The sequence below is a fragment of the Cataglyphis hispanica genome, chromosome 14, assembly GCF_021464435.1.
Source record: "Cataglyphis hispanica isolate Lineage 1 chromosome 14, ULB_Chis1_1.0, whole genome shotgun sequence".
Taxonomy (NCBI): domain Eukaryota; kingdom Metazoa; phylum Arthropoda; class Insecta; order Hymenoptera; family Formicidae; genus Cataglyphis; species Cataglyphis hispanica.
The window spans coordinates 4,921,550-4,946,400 of record NC_065967.1 but is presented as its reverse complement, the minus strand read 5'-3'; the positions used below and the strand labels follow the sequence as shown (position 1 = coordinate 4,946,400).

Genomic DNA, 24,851 nt, shown 5'->3' with positions numbered 1-24,851 from the left:
GGGCTAGTTAATTAACGTTAATAATCTTACAAATAAAATTTCTCCTTTTTTACTCTCTTTTATTTGCCATATAACATAAATTGGATTTTGTTTAAAATTGAAAATTTATAGTTATTTGATAGTTGAAATATGCATAAGTAATATTATTAATTGCACAAATACTTTTGTATTTTTTTCCACGAAAATTTATATTTATAATTTACAAATCATAATTGCAATTTACAATTATTGACTTTTTTCATTAATAGTCACATTAATCAATTTGAATATTCAGGATTAATGATTTTCTTGATTAATTACATCAATCAAACAATTTTTTATTGCGAGAAGAAAGGATCTTAATTTTAATTTGCCGTAGTTTGTTTTAAGATTAAAAAAGAAGGATTAGGATTTGATTTAAAGAAAATGACAGACACATAAAGTAAAAATAAAATGTATTTCAAGACACTCAAATGGCTAAACACACACAATGGGATTACTCGTTGAGTGAGGGGGGGTGACACGATTAGAGTGAAACATGAAATGTCCCGATGCGGGACAGATGAGCACCGATGATTTCTTCATGGCTTCTTGTCGTCGTCTTTATACCAGTCCTCGCTGCAAGGCAAACAACAATTATTAAACTTTTTCACCTTTAAATAAAACATGACATTTATCCAATCAACTCAAAGTATATATATATATATATATATATATATATATATATATATATATATATATATATATTAATATGTCAAAAAATAAGCAAGATATAATAATATGACATAATAATAATATAATAAAATCTATAAAAATGAAAAACTATGAAAAATAAAAATTAAAAATTAAAAAAGTTTTATATTTAAAAAATTAGAGAGATCACGTGCGTGATCTTGCCGAGTCTAATTGAACGATCTTAATGCAATTACTTAATGATCAATAAAAGTAATTATTTGTACTAATATATGAGTATGATGACGTAATAATATGATATAATGAATGACGAACGACTCGTACCATCCGGGGACATTTTCGGGTACGTCGCACCTCTGCTGCTCCTCGTTGTAGACGGTGCCATCGCTGCACCCTTGCTCGCGAGGTGTCACGCCATTTAAGCACACGTAGAACTTCTGACAATCATCGGGATGCGCGAACTTAGGATGGTCGATGAGCATCCCCCTGTTGTCCACTGGAGCCTCGCTCGGACACTCGAAACCGTCCTTCAGCTTTTTACTCAAGACTCCGCAGCCCTGCATTATACGATTTATCTCTTCGTATTTATCGTTATTAATTAAAGTATGCATTTTCTTATTTATTAGAATTATTAAATTTTATTCGCAGATCCTAGGAGATAGATTTCTAGTAGATTTATTACATTGGATGTTTTATTCTTTTTTATTTTAATTTTTAAAAATTATTTATTTTTATTTTATGTAGGAATGGAAATTTTTTAACGTATTAAATACGGAATTAAAATTCTATTAATTGCATCTTGTAAATAGGAGCGAAAGTTATCCGTTTCTTTAAACATAATTCTTAAATTCAGAATTAAAAATGCTAACGTTAGAATTGCATTATTAAATTTTGATAATTGAACAATGAAATATTTCGAATTTGTCAAAGAATCTGTAAATGTAATTCAGAGAAAGTACATGGTATCTACAGGTGTACGAGAAATTGCGACGTACTTTCTCTCAATTAAAGATTTAACGGATAAATTGCAACTTATTCGAGTTTTGAATATGTTTCAAATTTCGTTTTTCTCTTTCCTTCCTTCGAAATTTTTAATGTCAATTAATTCTTTAGATATCGTTAACAGATTTTTTTTTTATATAAAGATTAAAAAAAAATTAAATAAATAGTTAAGATTTTTACCTCGCGGCCAGCGCTATCAGGCCACACGCAAGTTCCAGAGTACTCATCAAAGTGTAGCCCGGTGGTACAGGTGATCTCGATCGCTTCTCCGTCGATGCAATTGAAAAAGACATTGCATACCGACGAATCGGGATGCGCAAAGAAGCCATTTCGTCGTGGACACTTCTTCGTTGGTTGCGGAGGTTCTGTTAAAAAGAATCATTAATTAATTGAATAATAACTAATTAAAATAATATTATTTTATACAAATTAATTATTACATATATTTTAAATTTTATATAAAACTTTAACAATTTTTGTACAGGTACACTTATTGATTCTCGTTTGAAAATTTAATGTTTTTACGAAATATTATAATTTTATCGATATTGCCTTACGTAATTCGAGTCGATCGCCGCAATCGACATTAAATACGTGGTCGCATTTGTTGACCTTGCGATTGAGAGGATCGAATACAAGACCATCCGGGCATAATTTTTCTGTCGCGATGCCGTCGTTGCAATCGTAATACTTGTCGCATTGCTTGTTGTCCTCGTATTGGCCGTCCTTGCTGGGACAATTAAATGCAGCGTCTGTAACATTATATTGATATTAATACTTTTCCCGTTTTTCTTCGAGAAAATCGATTTCCGAAGGCATTTGAACTTGTTCGATCTCTCGTCGTCGAATTCTCGGATAGGTGTTATCATATTTTGTCGTTATGTAATTTTGTCCCGACCGCGTTCGACTATACTTATGTAATCCGCCAATCGAGAGAACTGACATTTACGCTTTAGAAAGTTCACTCTCTCGCACTATCTCCGCGCCGAGTTCTAATTCTAACATTTCTATCGAGTTCCAGCGCATTCTTTCCTTTATCTGTCAACGAATAAATAATTCACTAACACGCACATTTGATGCTTAAAATAATCCCACAAACAAAATTCGATATATATTATTATAAAAGTAAACAAAAAAAAAATTATAAAAATGTAAAAATTATAAAGTACATAAATTTGTTTATTAATATTTTAATATATTTGAGTACAATCTTTAAAATATTCAGTCATTTTTCCGCTCCCAAAATTATGTTATATTATAATAATTGTTATACTTTAAAAATAAACAGAGATTGGAACATGGCGAAAGTGTATAAAATATATTAATGCATGTATTCTTTTACAAAGTGATCAAGAAAATTTATACCTTTTTCATAGAGTTTTTTACTTTTACAAACCTAAAACATTGCAAGAAATTATATAAATTCTTTTTCTAAAAATGCCATGCAATTATTATTTTTCATCATTTTATAGAGATGATAATTCAACGATCGATACTCACGTGTCAGCGCGATCGCGCCTAGCAACGTGACGATCCCAGCCGTGAACATTCTTCCGGTCTCTTACGTCTTTCTTTTTCTCGCGGGATGATCCTAGATCACACTAAGATTCACTACAAAGGACGAACGATTATTTGAAGCTATTTAATTTTTGGTCCCTCTTTGGAATGGCGTCGTTCTCGTGAAACTGCAGCTCTTCGACTCGCCGGCTGGCTATACCCGGCTGGATCCCCACTATATCACGGACAAATCCCACTTTCGCCGTCATATTTTATCGACACCGGTTGAGAATGAAAATCGAAGACAAGAGAGGGAAAGGAAACGAGAGTGAGAGGTAGGGAAGGTATACTTTTAACTCTCTCTCTCTCTCTCACTCTTTCTCCTCTCACCTCGACGGCCTTCGTCGCGTTTTTCTTCGAGAAGAAAAATGCATATCGCAATGCATCCGACGATGACGGGTAAATGCCCGGAAGTAGCATTAAGACAAATTCCGATGAATAAAAAAAGCAATTTTGCCAATTATACCTCTTTTTCTACGAGGATTAATTTTTTACAAATCCAATTGACAAACAGGGAGAACTTTATTATACTTTAGTAAAAAAAGCAAGTAATTATTTGCGGAAAATATATTTAGGATTTAATTATTAAAAAATCTAATAAGAGCAAAAATATATGAGAGAAAAAAATTAATATTTGAAATGATAGAAATAAAACAAAAATGAGAATTTTGCCGTTTCAAAAATATTATTTTTCTCGTAATATTCTCTGGGAAAATCAAAAAAGAAGGGAATAAGCATTCCTAAAATCTAAAAAAGCATTAATATTCAGAAATATTGTTTCCTCCCATTTCTAAATAAACGACTTTAAAAGAAGCACATTAAATTACGCATCGTTGACTGCGGTTGACCAGCAAATAGTCTTTTGTTAGGCTTTCTACTCTTATAACTACCGTTTAACATTCACCTTCGCTCTCGCTTCTATTGTTCTAAAAAAACTGAGACATTGTTACTGTCAGGATATTTATTGAGATGGTTTTTACAGTAAAATATTAATAACAAGTTAGAACTGTATAGCTATAATGTCAATAGTCATATTAAAGAATATAAAAAAATTTTATGCAACATTCTTTTTTTTTATATTTTATATATAAAAATATTATAAAATATAAAATTTTAATTCATTGCGTACTTACGTCATTTTTGTTATTTTTAATTAATACCTAGATTTTTTGTGAATTAAAAAATTATAGAATGAAAAATAAAATTTTTAAATAGTATTGTTTTTTCTCTTTATTTCTTTCTTCTTTCAATAACTATTTTGCTTCCACAATGTTTTCTAATGTTTTCCACGGTAAAGTAAAAAAATTATAATAATTTGATACAATGTTAATTGAGTCGCTTAAAATTTATGAGTTCTACCCTAAACATTTAACGAAGAAACAAATATATAAAAATATATTTTATTTTATTTTATATTAATAAAATAATTTGTAATATTGTATATTGTTTATCGCTATTATGTTTAATATAGCTATTTATAAGTATTTCCTTGTCTATAATATTTCTCTTACAATAGTTAATGTTCTAATGTACTCTTCGGTTTACGTAAAATGATTTTCACTATCTTTCGTATTTACGAAGACATTACGTTAGAGCTGGATTTTGGAAACGTTTCCAATACAAGAAGTGCAAGGAACGTCGGTCAATATCGCACTTTCACTGGTCATGCAAATTTAACACGCGATTGGAATTTATTGCGGAAGAATCCCGAATCTCTTGGTTTATGTCATTGTGATTTATGTAAATGAGATTATTAGCGGAATATCAATTTTATAAAAAACAGAAAGAAATAAAAAAAAAAAAAATACTTCAAAATTGATAAAGTAAATTTCTAGAGATAAATATTATGAATATAATAATTATAGACACATACAAATATAATTAACTGTCATTGATTCTAATAAAGAAACTTTGAGTAAAATTTTCTTTGTAATTAGAAGATTGATATATCTTGAAATATTTGCAGTACAAAAATCATGATTTTCTTTTTAAACGAATAAGAATTCAGAAATTTAGGATTTAGGATTAAATATATATTTTGAAAAAAGCTAATTCTAGTAAAAAGATAAGTTTATTATACAATAGGGCGGTTTTCCAAAATAAAGGGACCTAAAGACCTATACAAATAATCTAGGAATATAATATTCTACTGGTGGGTTGGCCTGTTGCTTTTCCTTCTGCTTGGTCCACCAGTTGGTTTAGGTTTCGGCGGTGGATTCTCCAAGGCTTCTAGTTCTTCATCAGTCAGTTGATCTTTGTACCAGTCTTTGCTGTAATTCAATTATATATTTATTTTTAGCGATAAGAAAAATGAGAAATATATGATTAATAATACAGCAGGCAAATTAAAGAATATAAGAAATATGTGTATTTATTTATTGAATTAATTGACTTTTGTGAAGAATTTAATAGAGAAAAAAATCTTATTTCTTTTTTTTTATAGAGAAAGGACATGCTTATATTCTGATGGATTATAATTTTAAATTGTATCACACAGAGTTTAGGATTATTTACTTTTTTCGTTATATATATATATATATATATATTTTTTTTTACAATAAAATTAAATTCTAGTAAAATATATAATTCGTATACCATTCGGGTATCTTCCTGGCCCAATCGCATTTCCCGGTGCGCTCGTCGAACGCCTGGCCGAGCTTGCATCCGCTTCGCCTCGGTATTTCACCGTTGACGCAGACATAAAAATACTGGCAGTCCTCGGTATCGGGATAACGCGGGTGCGTCGCGGCCACGCTATCGTCGACCTTCGGGCAGGTGAAGTTGAAGAGCTCGCGTGAACCGCAACCCTTCTTCTGCGCCTCGTCCGGCCAGTTGCAGATACCGGTCTTCTCCGAAAAGACAAGACCGTCCGGACAAGTGATCATGTTGTACTTGCCCTCCACGCAGTAATAGAAGGTGTTGCAGTTCCTGGCGTCTTCGTGAGCGAAGTAGCCGTGCATGCGAGGACAGTGTGGCGATGGTTGTGGCTTTTCTGTGAAATAAATAGATATATAAAAACGGAATAGCAGTTATCCAGTGGAGATCATATTTTTTTTTTTTTCAAGTATAATTATGACTCGCTTACGTAGTTTAGGTCTCTTCGTGCAATCAATACCGAAAGGCAGGTCGCACTTCTCGTGTTGCGGGCTGAAGTCATTGAAGACAAGGCCGTCGGGGCAGAGTTTTTCCGTTATTTTATTGTCTCGACAGTCGTAATACTTGTCGCATTGTTCCGCGTCAGGAAAATAACCATTGGGCTCAGGACACTGATCCAGGAGCTCATCATCGTCCTCGTATTCCTCCTCTGCGGTCGGCTGCTGCTTCTTCGCCGTAGTCGGCAAAGCGGTCTTTCGGCGACTCTGTTCGGCGGCTTCTTGTTTCCTCGTCAAAGCGGTAACAGCTCCTGATAGAAAAAAAGGAGTGAACAAAATTATATAATATGAAAGATCACAGAACAATAAAAAGTAATGTCAACTGAGATATATTTAGAGTTGTTCAAAGTTATTTTTTAATATTATTTTATATTAATATGCCCAAAAATTAGAATATGATTTGCACATAATTTGCATAATAGTAGTATTTATGAAATGTGAACTATTTTTATTATAATTAAGGTAAAAAAAAAGTTTGGAAAGAGAAAAATATTTGTTTTTTTTTTTAACTAACAGTACAAATATATATCTAGTAAAAGAAAATTACAGAAAACTTGAATCTCTAATTTTTGACAAAATAAGTTTATATATAGAATTGGACTATCATTGCTCTGAATTTTTATATGTTCCTTGAATTCGTTGATTGCTTTGTGACACGAATTATTCAGCAAAGGAGAAATAAAGGGGAATTAAGAGAGAAAAAGAATGTGAATGTTAAGACGGAGGGTCGACTGGTCTCTTGGCGCATTTTCAAGGCAGCACATCGTCTGCGTCCCTGAAGAAACGCCGGTCGACCTCGCGAGCGTGAGCGAAGAAAGCGAGAAAGTTGCCGGGCTTCCATATGCACACTCGATCTGTCGCTGGCACAGAACTTAAATGTCGCTCATTCGGTTTAGCTTGATAACTTTTGAATCAGCAGCACCGATAGATTCCTCGACAAACATCCTTAACTAAGCGATAATAGCCAGTTAACGATCCTGAACAGCGTCTCCTCTCTCGAAAATTTCTTGTCTTTCATACTCTTTTATTTTTAATAAAAAATTTTGTGAAACAATTTTTGCTATTTGAAAATTTGTTATCATTAATATAAAATATGCTTAAGTAAAATAAAAAATAAAATATATAAGTATAAAAATAATATAAAATATAAATAGAAAGTATTATTTTTTTTTTCTTATTATAATTTATCAAATACAATAATATATTTTTTATATATATTACACATATATAAATATTAACATTATTTCTGCCAATTGTGCTTTTAATTTTTTATTTTAATTTCAAATTTATATTTGCCAGATGTATAAATAAATATACTTTTAATGACTTTTATCAATGTATGTCATACATATGGCATATATCAAAAAATTTCATTTCTTTGGTTGCAAATTTCAATTAAAATTATTAAATGTATGCTATTGCAACAAGAAAAAAATCCATACAGTTATAAAAAAAAATCTAGTTTTGTTTCGGATTTTGTAAGAGCAATATTAGTTTGATTTCACTTAAAGCTGATATTTAAAGCGTGATAAGAGCTCACCGAGACAAATCAAAAACAAAAGGATCTCCGTCTTCATCCTGACGAAGGATGAACGTTGATTGAAAGAGAGAGAAAGAATGACGTCACTTTGTGTGATGATCCAGTCGTGGTAACGCGATTGAATTGATGACTAGAGACTACTGGGCCCTGTTGGACGATTGCCGGGGCCTTATATGCGGCCCCCACTTTATCCTTCGCGAGGTTACAACACTTGGTGACTACGTACAGTTCTATGGAGAACTGCCAATCTTTTATACGTACACATATATATTTGCTAATACGTTAAACTGGCAAGTATTTTTATAAGAAGCATTGCCAAGTATTTCGTTGACTATATTTTTACTGACTCAACGTTTAACAGATAATTATTTCAAAAAAAATATTCATATATACAATGATTTTTGTACATACACCATACATTAGCAATTGTTTTCGTTAAAAATCTCGCGAAATTTTGATGAAAATAATGTCGATAAAATTTATTTTATCGATAATTTCAATGCTAATTAATATAATATATATTTTTATTTACAAAAATTACATTTTTAATTATATGTACGTCTTATATATGTAATTACTTGTACATTATATGTAGCATAAAGTTGAATTAAAAATTTTATTAAATTTGAATTAAAAATCGAGAAATAAAATTAAATTAAATTTAAAAAAATTAAAATTTGAGTACAATGCGAATTCAAAGTAAAATATAGATAGCATCGCGCACGGAGAATACGCGATGAAAACGGTACAGTTTCTTAAAAATCAAGACAACTTTAGCATTCATTTGAGATATTTTTAGGATGCCAATGTCTCTCGAAAAAACGACGTGAAATTCCAGTTTCTTCTCTTGTTTCTTTCAGTTTTTGTATTCGTATCGTTTCCTATCGTATAGCAATTTTAAAATAAACGAATGCTAATACTATTCAATTAATGATAATAGCGATTTGTTTTAATCACTTTACAAGCTAAGATTTGTTCAAAAAGTTTTTATTCTTTCTTAAATTTACTTAAACAATAATTTTAATTATTAAGTAATTAAAGTCGCAATGTGCTCATTAATTCTTGTTGTTCAACTTATTGGGCATTTAATATAAATAATAGATAAATATAAAAAATACATAAAATATTAATAAATTAATTTTTTTATTTCTAAATTATTTTCAAATGGTGGAGAAAATTATTCAAAAATATATTCTTATTACATATGTTTACTATCTAATAATTTAATAATGCAATTTATTTAATTGCATTTAATTGATGTAATTCGACGTTACATTTGCGGTTATTTATTTAGAAAGGTAAAGAATTGCTTTCATCGTGATCTCGAGTAGTCACGACTATGGAAAATATAGAGTCGCGAAAGGTTGCCATTTACGAAACTATTTTTTTTTTTTTTTGTTTGATGCATCATGTCAGAGAATGTAATATTGCAACATCTTTCTCACATCTCTCTCTCTCTTTCAACAACATAAATAGATCTTATTTCGTGTATAGTATTTATTCAAAAACGATCTGTGAAAGCACATATATTATACCCAAAATATTATCTTGTCTTGATCTTTGTGTCAATCTTCAAGATTAAAAAATATTATCAAATTTACACACAAAAAATTTTTTAAATCAAAAATTAAAAAAGAATACGTAAAAACAATTTAATCTCTTTAATTTAATTGTATTTTTCCAAGGTTGTAGATTAATATTCTCGATTCTTTAAAAAGATTATTTTTCACTCTCTTTGTTTTTTATAAGGCATTCTCTTCATTATCTTACCTAGTACGAGGTTTCTCTATCCCACCAGCCGCCCGGGTGTTTTCTGATCCACCATTTCCTCAACTCCTCGTATACCAGAATGATAATAGCGTATGGTATCCCGGGTAGCCACCACTCTAGTTTCAGGGGATACGTCTTCAGGATGCGGTCCATGTAAGGTGCGTAGCACACCACGCAGGCCAGAATGATCTCGAAGAGCAGACCCAAATTCAGATTCCAATTGTCCATGCCTTGACGCAGCAATGAATTGCGACGGGTTTTGCAGACTATCGCGTCCGCCCATTGCACGATCACGATGCTGACGAAGAAGGCGGTGTGGCAGGTGTATTCGAGAATCTTGCGCTGCTCGTAGGTCCACTCCTGGCCGAAACTGTCCTCCAGATCGTTCACCGCCGGACTGTCCCACAGCGGTCTCAAGCCTAGCAATCGTGTAGGTAGAAAACCGTGTTCCGCCATTACCACGAAGTAAGTGAAGAAACCCGCGCACGCCTCGATCACGCCGATCTGGCCGTATGCCATGAAGATCAGACGTCGGCTGACTAGATGATCTCTTTGAGGTATCCTAGGCTTCCTGAGAAATTAATGGAAAAGAGAGAGAAGATAAAATTAAATATCTAAGATAATTAAATATCTTATTTAATATTTAACTTCCGAGATATTTTTATAATTAGATCTTGAATTAAATTTTGATTAGTTTAAGTTTAGTCTGAATTAGATGAAGAAAAAATTTTTCCAAAGGCTTTGAAAAACTTCAAATATTTATAAATTAAAAATATAGGGCTAATTCTTTAATATCGAAATAAATTTTGTTTTTAATATATGATTAAATATATGATTTAATACCTCAACATAATATCTGATTCGGATTTCTCATAAGCTAAGGCGATTGCAGGCCACATGTCCGTTCCCAAATCGATGCATAAAATACAAATCACGCCGACTGGCAAGGGAATTCCAAAGATGATAAACGCCAGAAAAGGCGTTATTTCCGGTACGTTGCTCGCCAGTATATACGCGATGCTCGATTTCAGATTGTCAAAGACCCGTCGACCCTCTTCGATGCCTGTCACTATCGATGCGAAATTGTCATCCATTAATATCAAATCCGCCACTTGTCTGCTCACATCGGATCCTAACAATCACAATTAAAGTTACATCATTGCAACGGGGCGATTATTACCTTGAATTAAAAAACTGAAGCGCGTGACTTTCTTTGAACTCGACAAGTTTTTAATGATAAATCTTTGTATCTTAAGAACAATAGAAACATTTAATTGTATCTTTTATGCAATCATATATATTTAAAATAATTTTAAGCTTAAAATATAAATTAAATCAAAACCTGTGAAGCCCATGGCGATGCCGATGTCGGCCTTCTTCAGAGCCGGAGAGTCGTTGACACCATCGCCGGTGACCGCGGTGATCAGATGCAACCGTTGACAGCTCTCGACGATCTGCAGCTTCTGCACTGGCGATGTTCTGGCGAACACGATTTCCTGATACCGTCTAATCAGCTGATCCAGCTCTTCCGGTAATAAATCTCGTAACTGGGGACCCGTCACCACAATGTGACGTTTTTTAGAATTGTTGTTAAGACCATCATTGTCATCGTGCTCCGTGATGATGCCAACGTACTTGGCGATCGCCTTGGCGGTGTCGGGATGATCGCCGGTCACCATTATGACCTTGATGCCAGCACAGCGACACTTGTACACAGCATCAGGAACAGTGGGCCGTGGTGGATCCATCATGGCGATTAGACCGATCTTTTAACGAGAAGAATGAAATACATTTCGTTAATTGAGAAAATTATAATTAAAAACGTAAATTAGAGTTTATTTTTCAAGAATTAGATTAAAAATAGATATCAACATTCACATAAAGAAGTTTAATTTCAAAGATTTTTAAATATTTCTTGTTGCAAAAGTAAGATTTTATTATTCAAGGACTTTTCGAATGCTTGGATTTTAAATTATTCTAAATAAAAAAAAATTAAGGTCCACGCTTAATAAGTCCGTTAAAAATATATGCGAATTAAGTTGATTACCAGTCTCAAGTTTTCAAGCGGAAAATTTGGAGGATCGGCTTCAAAACGATAATTCACGGGAAAGGCTTTGGTCGAGAGTTCGAGATCAGCGAAACCGAGTACGCGTTCCCCGTTGTTCGCCAGGGTATAACAGGATTTTGTATATGCTATTCTCGTCTCCTCATTCAAAGTCTTAGTTTCGTTACCGTACGCTATCGTCGAGCAACGCTCGAGGACTCGTTCGGGAGCACCTTTGAAACACACGAGATGTTTGCCGCGAAAGAAATGCACGTTTGCTTGGAATTTGTCTGTCGAATTGAAGGGAATCTCCAATATCTAAAGATCCATTTAAGTCTCAGAATAAAGTATCCAAATATCCAAATATAATATATATAAAAATTTTATATCCTAAAGAATTTATTAGAATCAATTATACTTTAAATACTCTAAATAAAAATAAGACTTTTTAAGGCGAATAAAAAAATACGATTTAATAAAATCTATTAAATTAAATTAAAAAATAAAAAATTATATTTTAAATTTCAATTTCTTGCGCAATCGATCAGGCTTGTTCACCTTGACATAATCCTTCCTGAAGGAATTAGCTCCCCCTTTCACGAGGATCTCCATGCATCTCAGCAAGGCCGCGTCCGAAGCATCTCCCAGGATCTTCCTCTTGTGCAGCGGCGGCAGGAGTTTGTCTTGATCGGGCATCGGTGCCCATTGTGCGCGATTACAAAGACTCGCCACTCTGGCTAGATTCTCGAAGCCCGGGCTGTCGACATATTTCCGCCACGTGTCCGACGCCATCACCTCGCTCAAGTGGCCGTCGTACCACACGTGTCGTACCTGAAGTCGCGCAGTCGCTGATTGTCGCATATGACAACAAATAAAAAAAAATATATATATAACATAAATAAAATGTATGTTACATATTCGTAATATATGAATAATAGGAAAATAAAATTTTAAGCGCGAGAAGTGGAAGAAAATAAACGAACTGTCATCTTATTTTGCGTGAGGGTGCCAGTCTTGTCGCTGCAAATAACGGCGGTGCATCCCAGGGTTTCGATAGCTTCGAGATTCTTCACCAGGCAATTCTTGTTGGCCATCCTCTTGGCGGTCAAGGTCAGACTGACCGTCACCGTGGCGACAATGCCTTCCGGTACGTTTGCCACGATAATGCCGATCAGAAAGACGACCGAGTCGATCCAATTATAGCCTATCGCCACGGACATGAAGAAGAACGAAACGCCCAGAAAGATAGCCCAGACCGAGATTACTTTCATGAAGCGATTAATCTCTCTGGAGAGAGGCGTAGGTCGGGTTGACAATCTTGAAGTTAATTTGGCCACTCTTCCCATTACCGTATGATCACCACAAGCCACTACGACACCTTTTCCAATTCCTGTCAAATATTAACAATGATGATTATTGAACTTGGGTGCCATAAAAATTTTAGCGGAATAAAAATTGTCTATCGAATAAATTAATTATTTAATACACTTATTAAAATATAAAATAAAAGAATAAAAAAAGAATAAAAATTTAACTGTATTGAGAATTTACTAACGTTCTATGTATGTGCTTTGTGATTCTCTTTTTCTTTCTCCTTAAATTCCATTTTAGTAAAATGCTTTTATTTCTTTATATAGTATACCTTCGACAACGTCTGTAGAAAAGAACACCATGTTTTTCGCGTGAATAATATTTCCGGTTTGAGGAATATTTGCCGTCCGTATCAATGGTATCGATTCCCCCGTAATCGACCCATTGTCGACCTTTAAACCTTTATTGAAACAAGAAACATATAATTAGATGACAAAATCTATAATTTTGCGTTACTTATATATATATATATATATATATATATATATATATATATATAATAAAATAAAATTGAAAAACAGTATTAATTCTTTTGCACTGTGATATCAATGACAGTTAGAGTATATTAATTCTTTAAAAATTGAAATATTTTTCCAATAATATATAATTTCGTGTATATGTTTTCCCGAATAATTCTCTTCTCTATCTTTGATAGGATAAAAGATTGAACGAAGCGAGAAATCGAACGCGGAGAAAGGCTCTTGTCTCGTTCCGCGAGAAAATAAGAATGTTTTGTTCGGTGATAGAACGCATCTCACTTCACCTTGACATTCCAGGATTCTAATGTCAGCGGGCACCCGGTCGCCGGTCTCCAGCAGGACGATGTCCCCGACCACCAGCTCGGTCACCGGCAGCTCCTTTCTCTCGCCGTCTCGCAGGACCTTGGCCCATTGTGGTACCATTTGTAGAAACGATTCCATGATGCGCGAGCTCTTGGAATCCTGATAGTAAGTAATTATACCGGTAACCAGGATCAGCAGGATCAGGACTAGACCGAGCCACAGATGATACTCGGACGCCTCGCCGTAAGCTTCCAACTCCAGAAAATAGTTGCCGAAGCATAAAATTGCACCCACCTTAAAAATTTGTCACATTATTTTTAATATATATAATAATTTTAATACATATATAAAATATATAAAAATTTAATAAAATATAATTAATAAAATAATTAATAATATATAAATATAATTAATAATTTAATAAAATATAATTTAATATATAAATTATTTAAAAAATTAAAATTACTGTGACTTGTAAACACGGCAGGTTAAGAAAATCATCATCAGAAATATTTTGTAAAAAATGTTTATTCTATTTTAATTTAATATCTTTCTATTTTAATTTAATCTTTAAAATGCGCGTTTGCACAGGAAGTTCAAATCGTTCAAAAATTGTCACCCATGTTAGCAAAGAGAATCCTCCGCAGAATAAATGCAGGATCTTCAAAACTTTATCCGAGAACCTTTTTTTCGGCGGAGTCAGCACGTTCGGTCCCTCATCTCGCAACCGATTTTTCGCCTCGATCGTCGATAAGCCCTGTTCAGGATCCACTTGCAGACTTTGCAGTAGATCCTCTATTGGTTGAATGTGCACGTTCGTCTCGATATCTTGGTGAAGAGCATCCACATCGCGGTTATATCGTTGCTTTTTACATAAAAATTGCCACATTTTCTAAACCGTGAGTAAAATCACGCATTAAAAAACGAAATGTCCTTAAAATTTAAATATGAAAAAGATACATGTTGTCAAAATTAAAATATGCACTTTTAAAAACGTGTCATGAAGCGGACACGTGCGTGAAGTTAAATCGTAGCGAGCTTGATAATCGATTTACCTTTCATTGTCACCTTTCTGGAATCGATTATCAGAAACTTTTATTTCTTTTTATTTTATCATTCAAATTTATTAAATAATCTATATTTTTCTTATGCTTAAAAATACGAAATAATACAAAATTCGCAGAATTGAAATTTATAGAAAAAGAATTTTGCACACGCGAACAATAAAAATTAGATTTATCTTTCATAATTCTTAATCTCTTCAATATCATTTACGTTTACGAGTTAATTAATTCAATTACGATAATTTTTTATTACAAACCTTGCGAGTGCAAATTGTTTTCTACATTAATTATATAATAGTTTCACGAAAAATTGCGTCTTTTTTTCTTTAAAAATACATATTCTTCAAATTTAAATACAAATCTCATTTTAGAACGTGCAAACCAACGTATGCGAATACATAAATTACCGGCTAACATTTTCTTTTGGAGCCGCGAATTGGGAGCAATTAATTTATATTAATTAATCTAGATTAATTAAGATAAATCGATTAATTTTATTTTTATTTACTAGGCTATCATTTTATTTCGCGGTAATATCCGGCAAACGAATATAAACGCGTCATCTCTCGGTGGAGAATCGCACTTGAACTCTCGCGCAAACGATCGGCGATAAAGACGATTCTCGCTTTACGAGCCGCGCGCGGGCCACTCGCTCCGCGGCTATCCGGCGGCGTTCGCGCGGCGCCACTGTGCAAAGACTCCTCGATCCAAGTAGACGGCGTTTTCTCTACCATTCTCTGTTCTCTACGCAGCAGCCGGGGACACGCGCGACTTTGGCCAGTCTGTTCCACGTTCGTCCGCCATTATATAGCGCCGTGGCGACGTACCCGCTATTCCCCGGTGAGAGAAGAGTGCGCGACGCGACGCTTACCGACGCTCGGCGTCGTCGAGCGAGTCGTTCGTGCGAAACGAACGAGCGAGCGAGCGAACGAATCGGGGGAGTAACTAGCCGAAAACAGGTAGTAACGCCAAGCATTGCCCGTGTGATATAGCCGAGGAGAGATTCTCTCCCCCGTGTGTGATCGCGCGAGCGAGCGCCGAGAGAGCTAGAAGCGGGGCCCCACGCCGTCACCGAAGCGGAGACACCGGCTGTCGAAGACATGGAGAATAGGCCGTCGCCGCTTCGCTCGCGGCGCGTCTGCCGATTCTGCCTGACGGAGGCGGAACCGTTGAGCTTCATCTACGAGCGCGACCACAACAAGCCGTTCCAGGTGCCGCTCACATTGCAAATCATGTCCTGCGTCGCCATCGAGGTGAGTGGCCCCCCCCCGCGATATATGTAACCATCATTCCCTAACGGCATCGAGTCGATATCTCGATCTTTTTTTTTTCGCGATGCATTATCCCGTCTCTCTCCGGGAAATATAAATTTCGTTAGAAGCGATGATTAGATGGGCGATAGGGATGTTAGCTACGAGGGGGGTGTTTGTTGTTTCGCGAGAGATTCGAGAGGGGAGATTGCGCGGTGACATCGGTAACGTGGACGGTAAGATTGCCGGCCGATCCGGGCGTCGTGACGTCAGCGTTCGTGGAGAGAGGCCGCGACGTATAGTCGAATGTTCCCGCTTAAATTTTTTTATCCACATTCCCTGGACGCGCTTAGTAGAATTCTTCGCGAACGCTCAAGTCACGACGCCGGAATCGAGATGAAGAATAAACAGTTTGAGAGTGAAGGTAAAAATGTTTATTTTATTCAATTTTTATATAACTTTAAACTCTAATACCATTGATTTATTAGTAAAGCACATTATTTATATATACGTGTCTCTCGATTCATTTTATTCGATAAATTTTTAATACAATTTTTACAAAACTGATCTTTAAACTGACTTTAAATTAATCTTATGCATATATATATATATCTGTACCGATTTATTGGTAAACTGTATTATTTATTCATACATTCATATCACGCGCGCGCTTATTCATGATATATGACATATTTTTTTATATTCAAATAGATGTTGAAAATTCATGCGATAAGAATATGTTAGAAAATCATATTTATTTTATCTAATAATTTATTAATGAGATTTTATTTATTCTTATTTGTAGTATTTCAAACCTCTTGTATAATTCTTACACATATTTTATCAATGTATTTGCTATTGCATACATATCTGTGAATATTGTAATCTTATTTATTTTATATATTTTGTTATTGCGGTATATGTTTTATACATTTACTGCATTTGATTATACTGAGACTACAAAATAATAAAATTAAAATTAAACAATTTTTATTATTAAAAATGGGACGAGAAAAACGGACGTGTAGCATCATAATATTTTTATTAGCTTTTCGATAATAATTCGAAAATAATATTCAAATAAAATATTTAATTTAATAAATTTTGCGAGAAAATTTAGTATAAGATCATACAAAATCCTTATTTATTGTTATTAATATATTGAAGAAAAAAAGACAAATACAATATTGTAAATAAAATATTTATTGTAAAATTATTAATTTTGTAAAATTGTATTTTTTATTAAGTATATAAATGTTTCGACCTATTCATATTCTTTTTTTCTTTTTGATAAGTTGATGTTTTCTGAGATATATAATTTAATATAAAATCAATATATAATTGCTTTTTTGATTATAATATTTACATCAATTTTTATATTTTATATATTACACATATGTAATTTATAGATGTATAATTTTTTGAGAAACCTACAAATTTGTATATATATTTTTTGTATATTGTATATTTTATACATACAATTGATTACGATAAAATTTTTTAAATAAAAATCTTAGGAAATAGATGAAAATTGTAAATGAAAAGAAATTATAATGTTCTATTCTTCAATGATTAAATAAGAAAATAATGTTATTTTTTATTATTATATATTTTAATTTTACATTTACAGAAATAGTACGTATCGTTATTTCTTAAAACCTTTCAAATAAAATGTTTTCCAAATTAATAGAGACATTAATCAAATTAACACTTTATACATATATTATACATACATTATATACAACTTTTATATAATTATATACATTGTATATTATATATATATTATATAATTTTAAATTATAAGCTCTATGAAATCGATAAGCCCAGCAATGAAACCTCTCCTTCATCTCCTGAAATTTATAAGTTTTACGAAATCGATAAGCTCCGCAACGAAACCTCTCCTGCATCTCCAATCTTGAAGAAACTCCTTTCCGGAATTTCGACAGATGAACATATCGCTAACAAACCGTTGCAAACTTATTCTCGACAGGTGTATGCTGCGGATGGGATGCCACAAATGATTTGCAACATGTGCCGCTGGAATCTGGATCGTTCTTACAAATTCAAACTGCAATGTAAAAAGGCTGATGAAGCGCTGCGGGACTACCCTCTGTCCGGGGTATTGCCTAGACCCTTCCCACCCATCCCCAACGACCCACCGATAGAGACTGGTAGCAAGAGACCCGCCGAGTCTAGATTGCAACACGACAGCGCTAAAAAGCTACGCTCCGATAGCGAGAATCAGAGAGATACTCGAGAGAGACGCGAGACGAGAGAAAGAGAAAGAAAGGGAAAGAGAGAGAGAAAGACAGAATGAAAAGAAGGATAAGTCTGGCGATCAGCGCCATGATCTTTATGATGAGGAACAAGACGGAGGTAGCGAGGGTGAACAAGAGGAAACAAACAACACCAAGGAAGAGAGGAAACTGGAACCCGGAGAGATCAGAGTACATGCGTGTGATCAGTGTGATCGCACATTTCCCCTGCGTCAAGCTCTGGCGTTGCACATTCAGCGCGCACATCGCGATCGCAACTATAAGTGCACCGAGTGCGATCGACATTTTTTCACTAAATACGACCTCGGCAAACATATGAGTACACATTCTGAGGAAAAGCCGTTCTCGTGCTCGATCTGCCAGAAGCAATTCTCGCGACTGAACTTGTTACAACGTCATGAAAAGGTGCATCGGGATGAAGCCCGCTATGCTTGCCAGCACTGTGATCGCGAGTTTTTCACTACGGAGGAACTCGAGAAGCACGAGGACGCGATGCACAAAAAGGACAAACCGTTTCAGTGCAACATCTGTAACAAGCGTTTCCAGTACAAACAGGGCTTGGAGCGGCACGAGATGCTGCACAGCGAGGACAAAACATTCGTTTGCGATTACTGCAAGGAAGCCTTTCACACTAGCACCAAGCTGGCTCGGCATCTTTCCACGCACGCCGGTCACCGGCCATTCATGTGTAAACTATGTCCGCGCACGTTCTTACTCTCCCATCACTTGACGAGACACATGCGTACTCACTCCGTGGAGAAACGTCATGTGCGAAGATTGCGGTAAGGCGTTTAAGCGTAAAGAGAGTTTGGAGGTACATCAATTGACGCATACAAAGCGCACAGGAATGGGCCTGACCTGCGATGTTTGTCAAGAATCTTGTCGTAATCGCGCCGATTATGTTACTCATATCAAGCAACACATTGAAGCGGGCGAAAAGATGGGACCGGATGGTCTGCAGCCTGACAACAAGGCTAAGTCCATCGAACTAGATTCGGACGAGGATGAAGAGGAAGAGGATCAATATTCGGATGGCGACGACGATTACACGCCGCCAGCATACATCGCGAAGAAACTGCCGAAGGCACTGCCTAGACCTTCGGAAAGTGAAGAAGAGGAAGAAGAAGAAGACAGAGAAGAGAAGGAAGAAAAATCTGAAAGGCAAGAAAAGGAAGAACGCAAAGAACATCAAGTGGTTTATGTGCGCAGCAAGGATGGCAACATGGTGAAGAAGACCATCAAGACATTGATGCCAATCCAACGTTGCGATATTCAAGAGCAGAAGACCGTAAAGCAGAGCGTTTCCACCGCTTCGGTTTCTCAGAGCAGCTTGAAAGGTTCTTCGACGTCGCAAATCAAGGATGATAACATCAAGAGCGGCCGCGTAGATGAGACCGAGGCACAAGTGCAGAAGATTGTTGCTACGGTATTTAAGGAGCACAAGATTCCACTGAAAAATCAGCAAAACGCCGGCCAGGATCAGTCTAAAGACTCATCAGCTCCAGTGACGAGATCCCAAACTGCTTCTCAGGATACTCACAAGGATAACGAGAAGACGGAGACCATTGAATCCAAGCCGAAAGCCGTTAATACGGTTAAAGTGATTAAAAGAATCGTGCTGAGGAAGTCGGCGGGAGGAAACAGTAACGAGGGAACACCGGTCAGTACATCTACTGTCAAGGATGGAGAAACCAGCATAACTGGCACTCCGGGTTCGCACAAGGTCAAGCGCGTGATTGTTCGTAGAATTATCCGGCAGGGCGATACTACTCGTGAAGTCATCATGAATCCGGACGGCACCGCGATAGATCCCGCAGAATTGGCGAAATTGCCGACTGGTAACGTAGTGAAACGAGTAGTGGTAAAGCGTCCATTCGACAAGGGTCAGAGCTTGGTGCAAGCGGTATTGCAATCCGCGGAGCAACGTCAGAAAGCAGCCGATACGGGCATTCTGAACGAGAAATTTGAACTGAAGACCTCCGCCTCATCCAGCAGCGGAGCAAGTATACCGAAGAGCTCGATCGCTCCGCAGAAGACACAGATAATTTCCCAGGGTCAGGATCAAGAGACCAAGGAGAAACTGGAACAACTGGAGAAGCGAGTCGAGCAACAGAGGTTGAAGATCGAGGAGCTTCAGGCAAGGAAGGCGCAACAAGATTATGAGGCGATTGATGAGATGTTGCCCGAACGACACGATGAGTCTGAAGATGAGCAGCAGTTGCCGCTCAAGAGGGTGTTTGTGAAACGAAAGCAGAGTATATATGACGAGGAGCGAGAATATAATGATGACGTGGAAACAGAAATGACGAAAATCAATCCGACTCAAGGAGTGAAGGATGAACAAGAATCAGCGAAGGAAGAAGAGAAATTTACCATAGAAGAGACATTGGAGAATGTTCAAAAGGAAATCCAGAGCGCGTCGAAAACAACGACGACAACTACTATCGACAACATTACTACCACAAACAGTACACCGATCCCGAAGAAGGGTCCGACGATTTCGAGTAACAAGGTATACTCGAACAAGCGCTACATGATCGTAAAACCTGGCGAAACGTCGGAAGTAGAGGAGATGAGTCGCGAATTGTGCAGCATCTTAGAAACTACCGATAGCGTGGTGAAGATGCAAGAAACTATGCTGAGCAACCTCACGCAAATTTCCGGCATCGCAGCGTCATCAGCATCGGACATAAACACCTCAAGCACGTCTGCGAAGCTGAAGACCGACAACTCATCCATGGAGGTTGACGAGCAGATTGGGCAAGATTGCGTGATGCAGGTGGATTGTGACGTTGCTACTATCAAGCAAGAGACCGCGATAGAGGTTGAGGTGGCGCAGGAGACGGAAATTAAATTGGATCCTGAGACGGAGGAGCCTGCACAGGTGAGCGTTACGCAAGAAGAGAATCAGCCTGATAACGGAACTCTATCACTAGACACACAGGATCTTTCCGAGACCGCTTCGATCTTCGAGTCATCGGATGACGTACTGGAGGTGCAGAAATCGACGAGCGATAACTTGAACGATTCTGTTATTGAGTTGCAAGGTAATGAATCTGTCATCAATCTGAATGATACCAACGATAGTCAGGACAGTTTGGAAGACAAACTCTCACAAATGGAAGGTTAAAAAAGTTTAATTCTGTTTTACTTGTTTGTCCATTTTGTTGAGATGTTGCGCCAAGTAAAAATCGTGTTCTCGAATTTGCTCTATCCGAGGCCCCTTGTACTATTGGTAATTAATTTTGATAATATCAATATGCATCATGCTATTTAGGTAATATCAATATTAACAGCTCTGATTATGAAGCGTATTACTGCTGAATTGATGTTGTTTTCATAATTGTATCAACAAAATACAAAACAGATAATGTAATATTGCAGTTATGAAGCAAGTATATATTTATCTAATATTTACTTACTAATAATATAATAGTATTTTTTAACTTTATTTTTTGAATACAAAATGATTCTAAAATTCTTTTTGCATGTAAAATTAATATTAATTTTATTGTAATAACAAAATGCAACAAAATTAAAATTTTGAATTAAAAAGAAATTTTATTGCAATAACATTGCAATAAATAACAATTATTATTACAAAATATATAGTTTTATTTTTTTAATATAATTCTTTGCCCGCTTTTGCAAAATGTTAAAGAATATCTTTATAATTTTACAAAAAAATATTTCTGAAAGATATATGTAAATTTTTATAATGAATTTATATAGAGTTCCTTTATAATTATCTGTTTTAAGTTTAATGCTAATTTCCCATCGTGCAAGATAGACTGATAGCAACAACAATTTATATCTGCTAAACTTTAATATTAAAAAACGAATTTGATAAATGTAAGAATCGTGAAATTATTTCGTTAGCTAAAACAAATGCGCAAAAAAAAATTTACCAAGAAATAATTAACGTGTATATACATTTTTCTCACGGCTTTAATTTTCGAAAATCGAGATCGAAAATCATTCGATGGGTCCACTTATATTAAAGTTATTTTAAATCTCAAAAAGATCTCTTTATTTCAAAAATAGCATAAAGTATATTTTTAAAAATCAAGATAAGAGCAAGAGATAAACTGGGTATCAAAAGATTGGAAGTTTTCTTTTCAAGCCACTTAAAAAAATAATTCTACGAAAAAATAATTACGAAAAAATTACCATAAAATTCTTAGAAATAGATCTCCTAATGTTAAACTATTAAAATGACATTAATATTAGCCATTCTTGAAATAAATAATTTACTCGAGTTTACGAGAATCGCTTCACCTTCGCAAAGCAAAAAATTAAAGATGCGTCAGATAAATTTTGATGTGGTCTTAATGGGATTGACGTGATATTATCTTTCGTTATCATCAAATTCCGAAACGATCGAAGCTACCAAATTACTAAAAAAGTATTACATGCGAGACATGGTTCTTCTGTACAAACGTCTTCACATGATTGATTCGATTTTATAATATATATATCAATGTGACTCATAAATATTTGTTGCTATCCATCTATCTTGCATGATAAGAAAATAACATTAAAGATAAAACAGATTATTATGAAGAGACTCTACATAGACTCATTATAAAAATTTACGTATATCTTTTAGAAATATTCATTGTAAAGTAATATCGATATTCTCGAACATTTTGCAGGAGCGGAAAAAAATTATATTGAATTATAAAAATAATTTTTTATTTTGTAACTAGAGTAATAATCATATGTAATTAATAGAGAAATAATTATCCGAAAAATTTAATATTTCTTTAATAATTATGTAATAATATTTTTTAAACATGATTGTACATTACGTTTTTTAAAAAAGTAACTCTGATTTTTTAAATGCAAAATTGCATATAATTATAATATTATATTACATGTTTTATTTTTAATGCTATTTCCTTATTAAGTGCAAAAATGAATTGATAACAAAAATTTATATACAGGTAAAGTAACATCATTATAAAATCAAATCAATCATGTGAAGGATATCCTCTTGCATTTTTCTAATTTAAATACATTCAAATACATATAACATATTTTACTTGTGACTTGATAGTTTCGATTGTTTCGGAGTTCGATGATCGCGGACGGAAGATGACATCGCGTCAATCCCATTAAGATCACATCGAAAATTTTTAATTTTTATGCTTCGAGAAGATGAAGTGACTCTTGTAAACTCGAGTGAATTATTTATTTCGAGAATGGTTAATATTAATGTCATTTTAATGGTTTAACATCAGGAGATCTATTTGTAAAAATTTTATAGTACATTTTGTATAATTGTAGACTTATTTTTCTAATGATTTGAAAAGAGAACTTTCAATCTTTTGATACTTCTTTGATTTATCTCTTATTCATCTCTTGCTCTTATCTCGATTTTTTTAAATTTGACTGTTTTTGAAATAACGAGATTTTTCTAAATTTAAAATAACTGATTAGATTTATTTACGATGTCTTCATTTTGAGTGTTATCTTTCAATTCGGCACAATTTGCAATGAGAGAATGTATATAAATATATAAGCCATCACGGATGGATTGATCCCGATTTTCAAAAATTAAAGCCACGAGAAAAATGTGTAAATATATATATATATATATATATATATATATATATATATAAATATATACAATATTTTTTGTGATTTTTTGAGCTTTGGTTAATGAAATAATTTCACGATTCTTACGATTTGTCAAATTCGTCTTTTTTTACCATTAAAATTCAACATGCAACTAGTTGCATCAATCGGTTATCATTTGACAATCTCCTTCTTTTTTCCAAGTTTAATCATTTTTTTATATTTAAAAATGATCATGATTAATATATAATTCATTTAATCGAATATATTAAAATATCTATATCAATATTCGAAAACGTGTTAAAATGACAAAGTATTTCAGATATACAATTTTACTATAATTTTTAATATACGGCGATAAAATTACGCTAATCAGATTTTAATATTGACTGAAATTAACGCGAATCTAAGACAATTGGTTCACACAGTCTATTAGTATGTTAAACCAATCGATTTTTTTTTCGAATATTATAATTACAATCTTTTTGTCTTTTTTTTTTAATACGTTGTTGATGCAATGGACTCTGATTATACAAATCAGCATATATACAACGTTGGGAACATAAAAGATAATGAAGTATTAGATATACATATAATAGTGTAATCATATATCCAGAATTATTTCATTAATTAGTTCTGAAGACGATAACATACGTAGGTTATCTGATATTCTGTGCAAGATATTTGGAATTATATATGAAATACAAAGTATATTGTGTGTAAGTGTAAAAGAGCCCTCGGCAATATTTGTTATGCCTGTTCTTCCATGTCCTCTTTTTCTCTCTCTGTTT

The 24,851-nt window shown here is 34.2% G+C and overlaps 4 protein-coding genes across 4 annotated transcripts; 1 reads left to right on the top strand and 3 right to left on the bottom strand.

Annotated features, from left to right (window-relative positions):
• Nucleotides 1-417: 417 nt before the first annotated feature.
• LOC126854433 (protein obstructor-E-like) lies at nucleotides 418-3,374 on the bottom strand. Its single transcript, XM_050601157.1, has 5 exons — nucleotides 3,175-3,374; nucleotides 2,232-2,426; nucleotides 1,855-2,039; nucleotides 997-1,229; nucleotides 418-597 (listed from the first exon to the last, which is right to left on the bottom strand). The coding sequence occupies exons 1-5, from the start codon at nucleotides 3,221-3,223 to the stop codon at nucleotides 561-563; spliced, it is 699 nt and encodes a 232-aa protein (XP_050457114.1). The 5' UTR covers nucleotides 3,224-3,374; the 3' UTR covers nucleotides 418-560.
• A 1,909-nt stretch (nucleotides 3,375-5,283) lies between these two features.
• LOC126854427 (protein obstructor-E-like) lies at nucleotides 5,284-8,067 on the bottom strand. The gene is made up of 4 exons (XM_050601147.1): nucleotides 7,924-8,067; nucleotides 6,317-6,634; nucleotides 5,827-6,223; nucleotides 5,284-5,501 (listed from the first exon to the last, which is right to left on the bottom strand). The coding sequence occupies exons 1-4, from the start codon at nucleotides 7,958-7,960 to the stop codon at nucleotides 5,378-5,380; spliced, it is 876 nt and encodes a 291-aa protein (XP_050457104.1). The 5' UTR covers nucleotides 7,961-8,067; the 3' UTR covers nucleotides 5,284-5,377.
• A 1,626-nt stretch (nucleotides 8,068-9,693) lies between these two features.
• On the bottom strand, nucleotides 9,694-14,779 carry LOC126854637 (sodium/potassium-transporting ATPase subunit alpha-like). The gene is made up of 9 exons (XM_050601570.1): nucleotides 14,510-14,779; nucleotides 13,872-14,184; nucleotides 13,380-13,508; nucleotides 12,721-13,127; nucleotides 12,296-12,568; nucleotides 11,741-12,055; nucleotides 11,036-11,459; nucleotides 10,537-10,825; nucleotides 9,694-10,264 (listed from the first exon to the last, which is right to left on the bottom strand). The coding sequence occupies exons 1-9, from the start codon at nucleotides 14,777-14,779 to the stop codon at nucleotides 9,694-9,696; spliced, it is 2,991 nt and encodes a 996-aa protein (XP_050457527.1).
• A 955-nt stretch (nucleotides 14,780-15,734) lies between these two features.
• On the top strand, nucleotides 15,735-24,771 carry LOC126854417 (uncharacterized). Its single transcript, XM_050601130.1, is given in 4 exon segments — nucleotides 15,735-16,207; nucleotides 18,195-18,488; nucleotides 18,490-19,247; nucleotides 19,249-24,771. Coding segments are annotated over 4 exon segments (3,567 nt in total). The 5' UTR covers nucleotides 15,735-16,054; the 3' UTR covers nucleotides 21,611-24,771.
• Nucleotides 24,772-24,851: the final 80 nt, after the last annotated feature.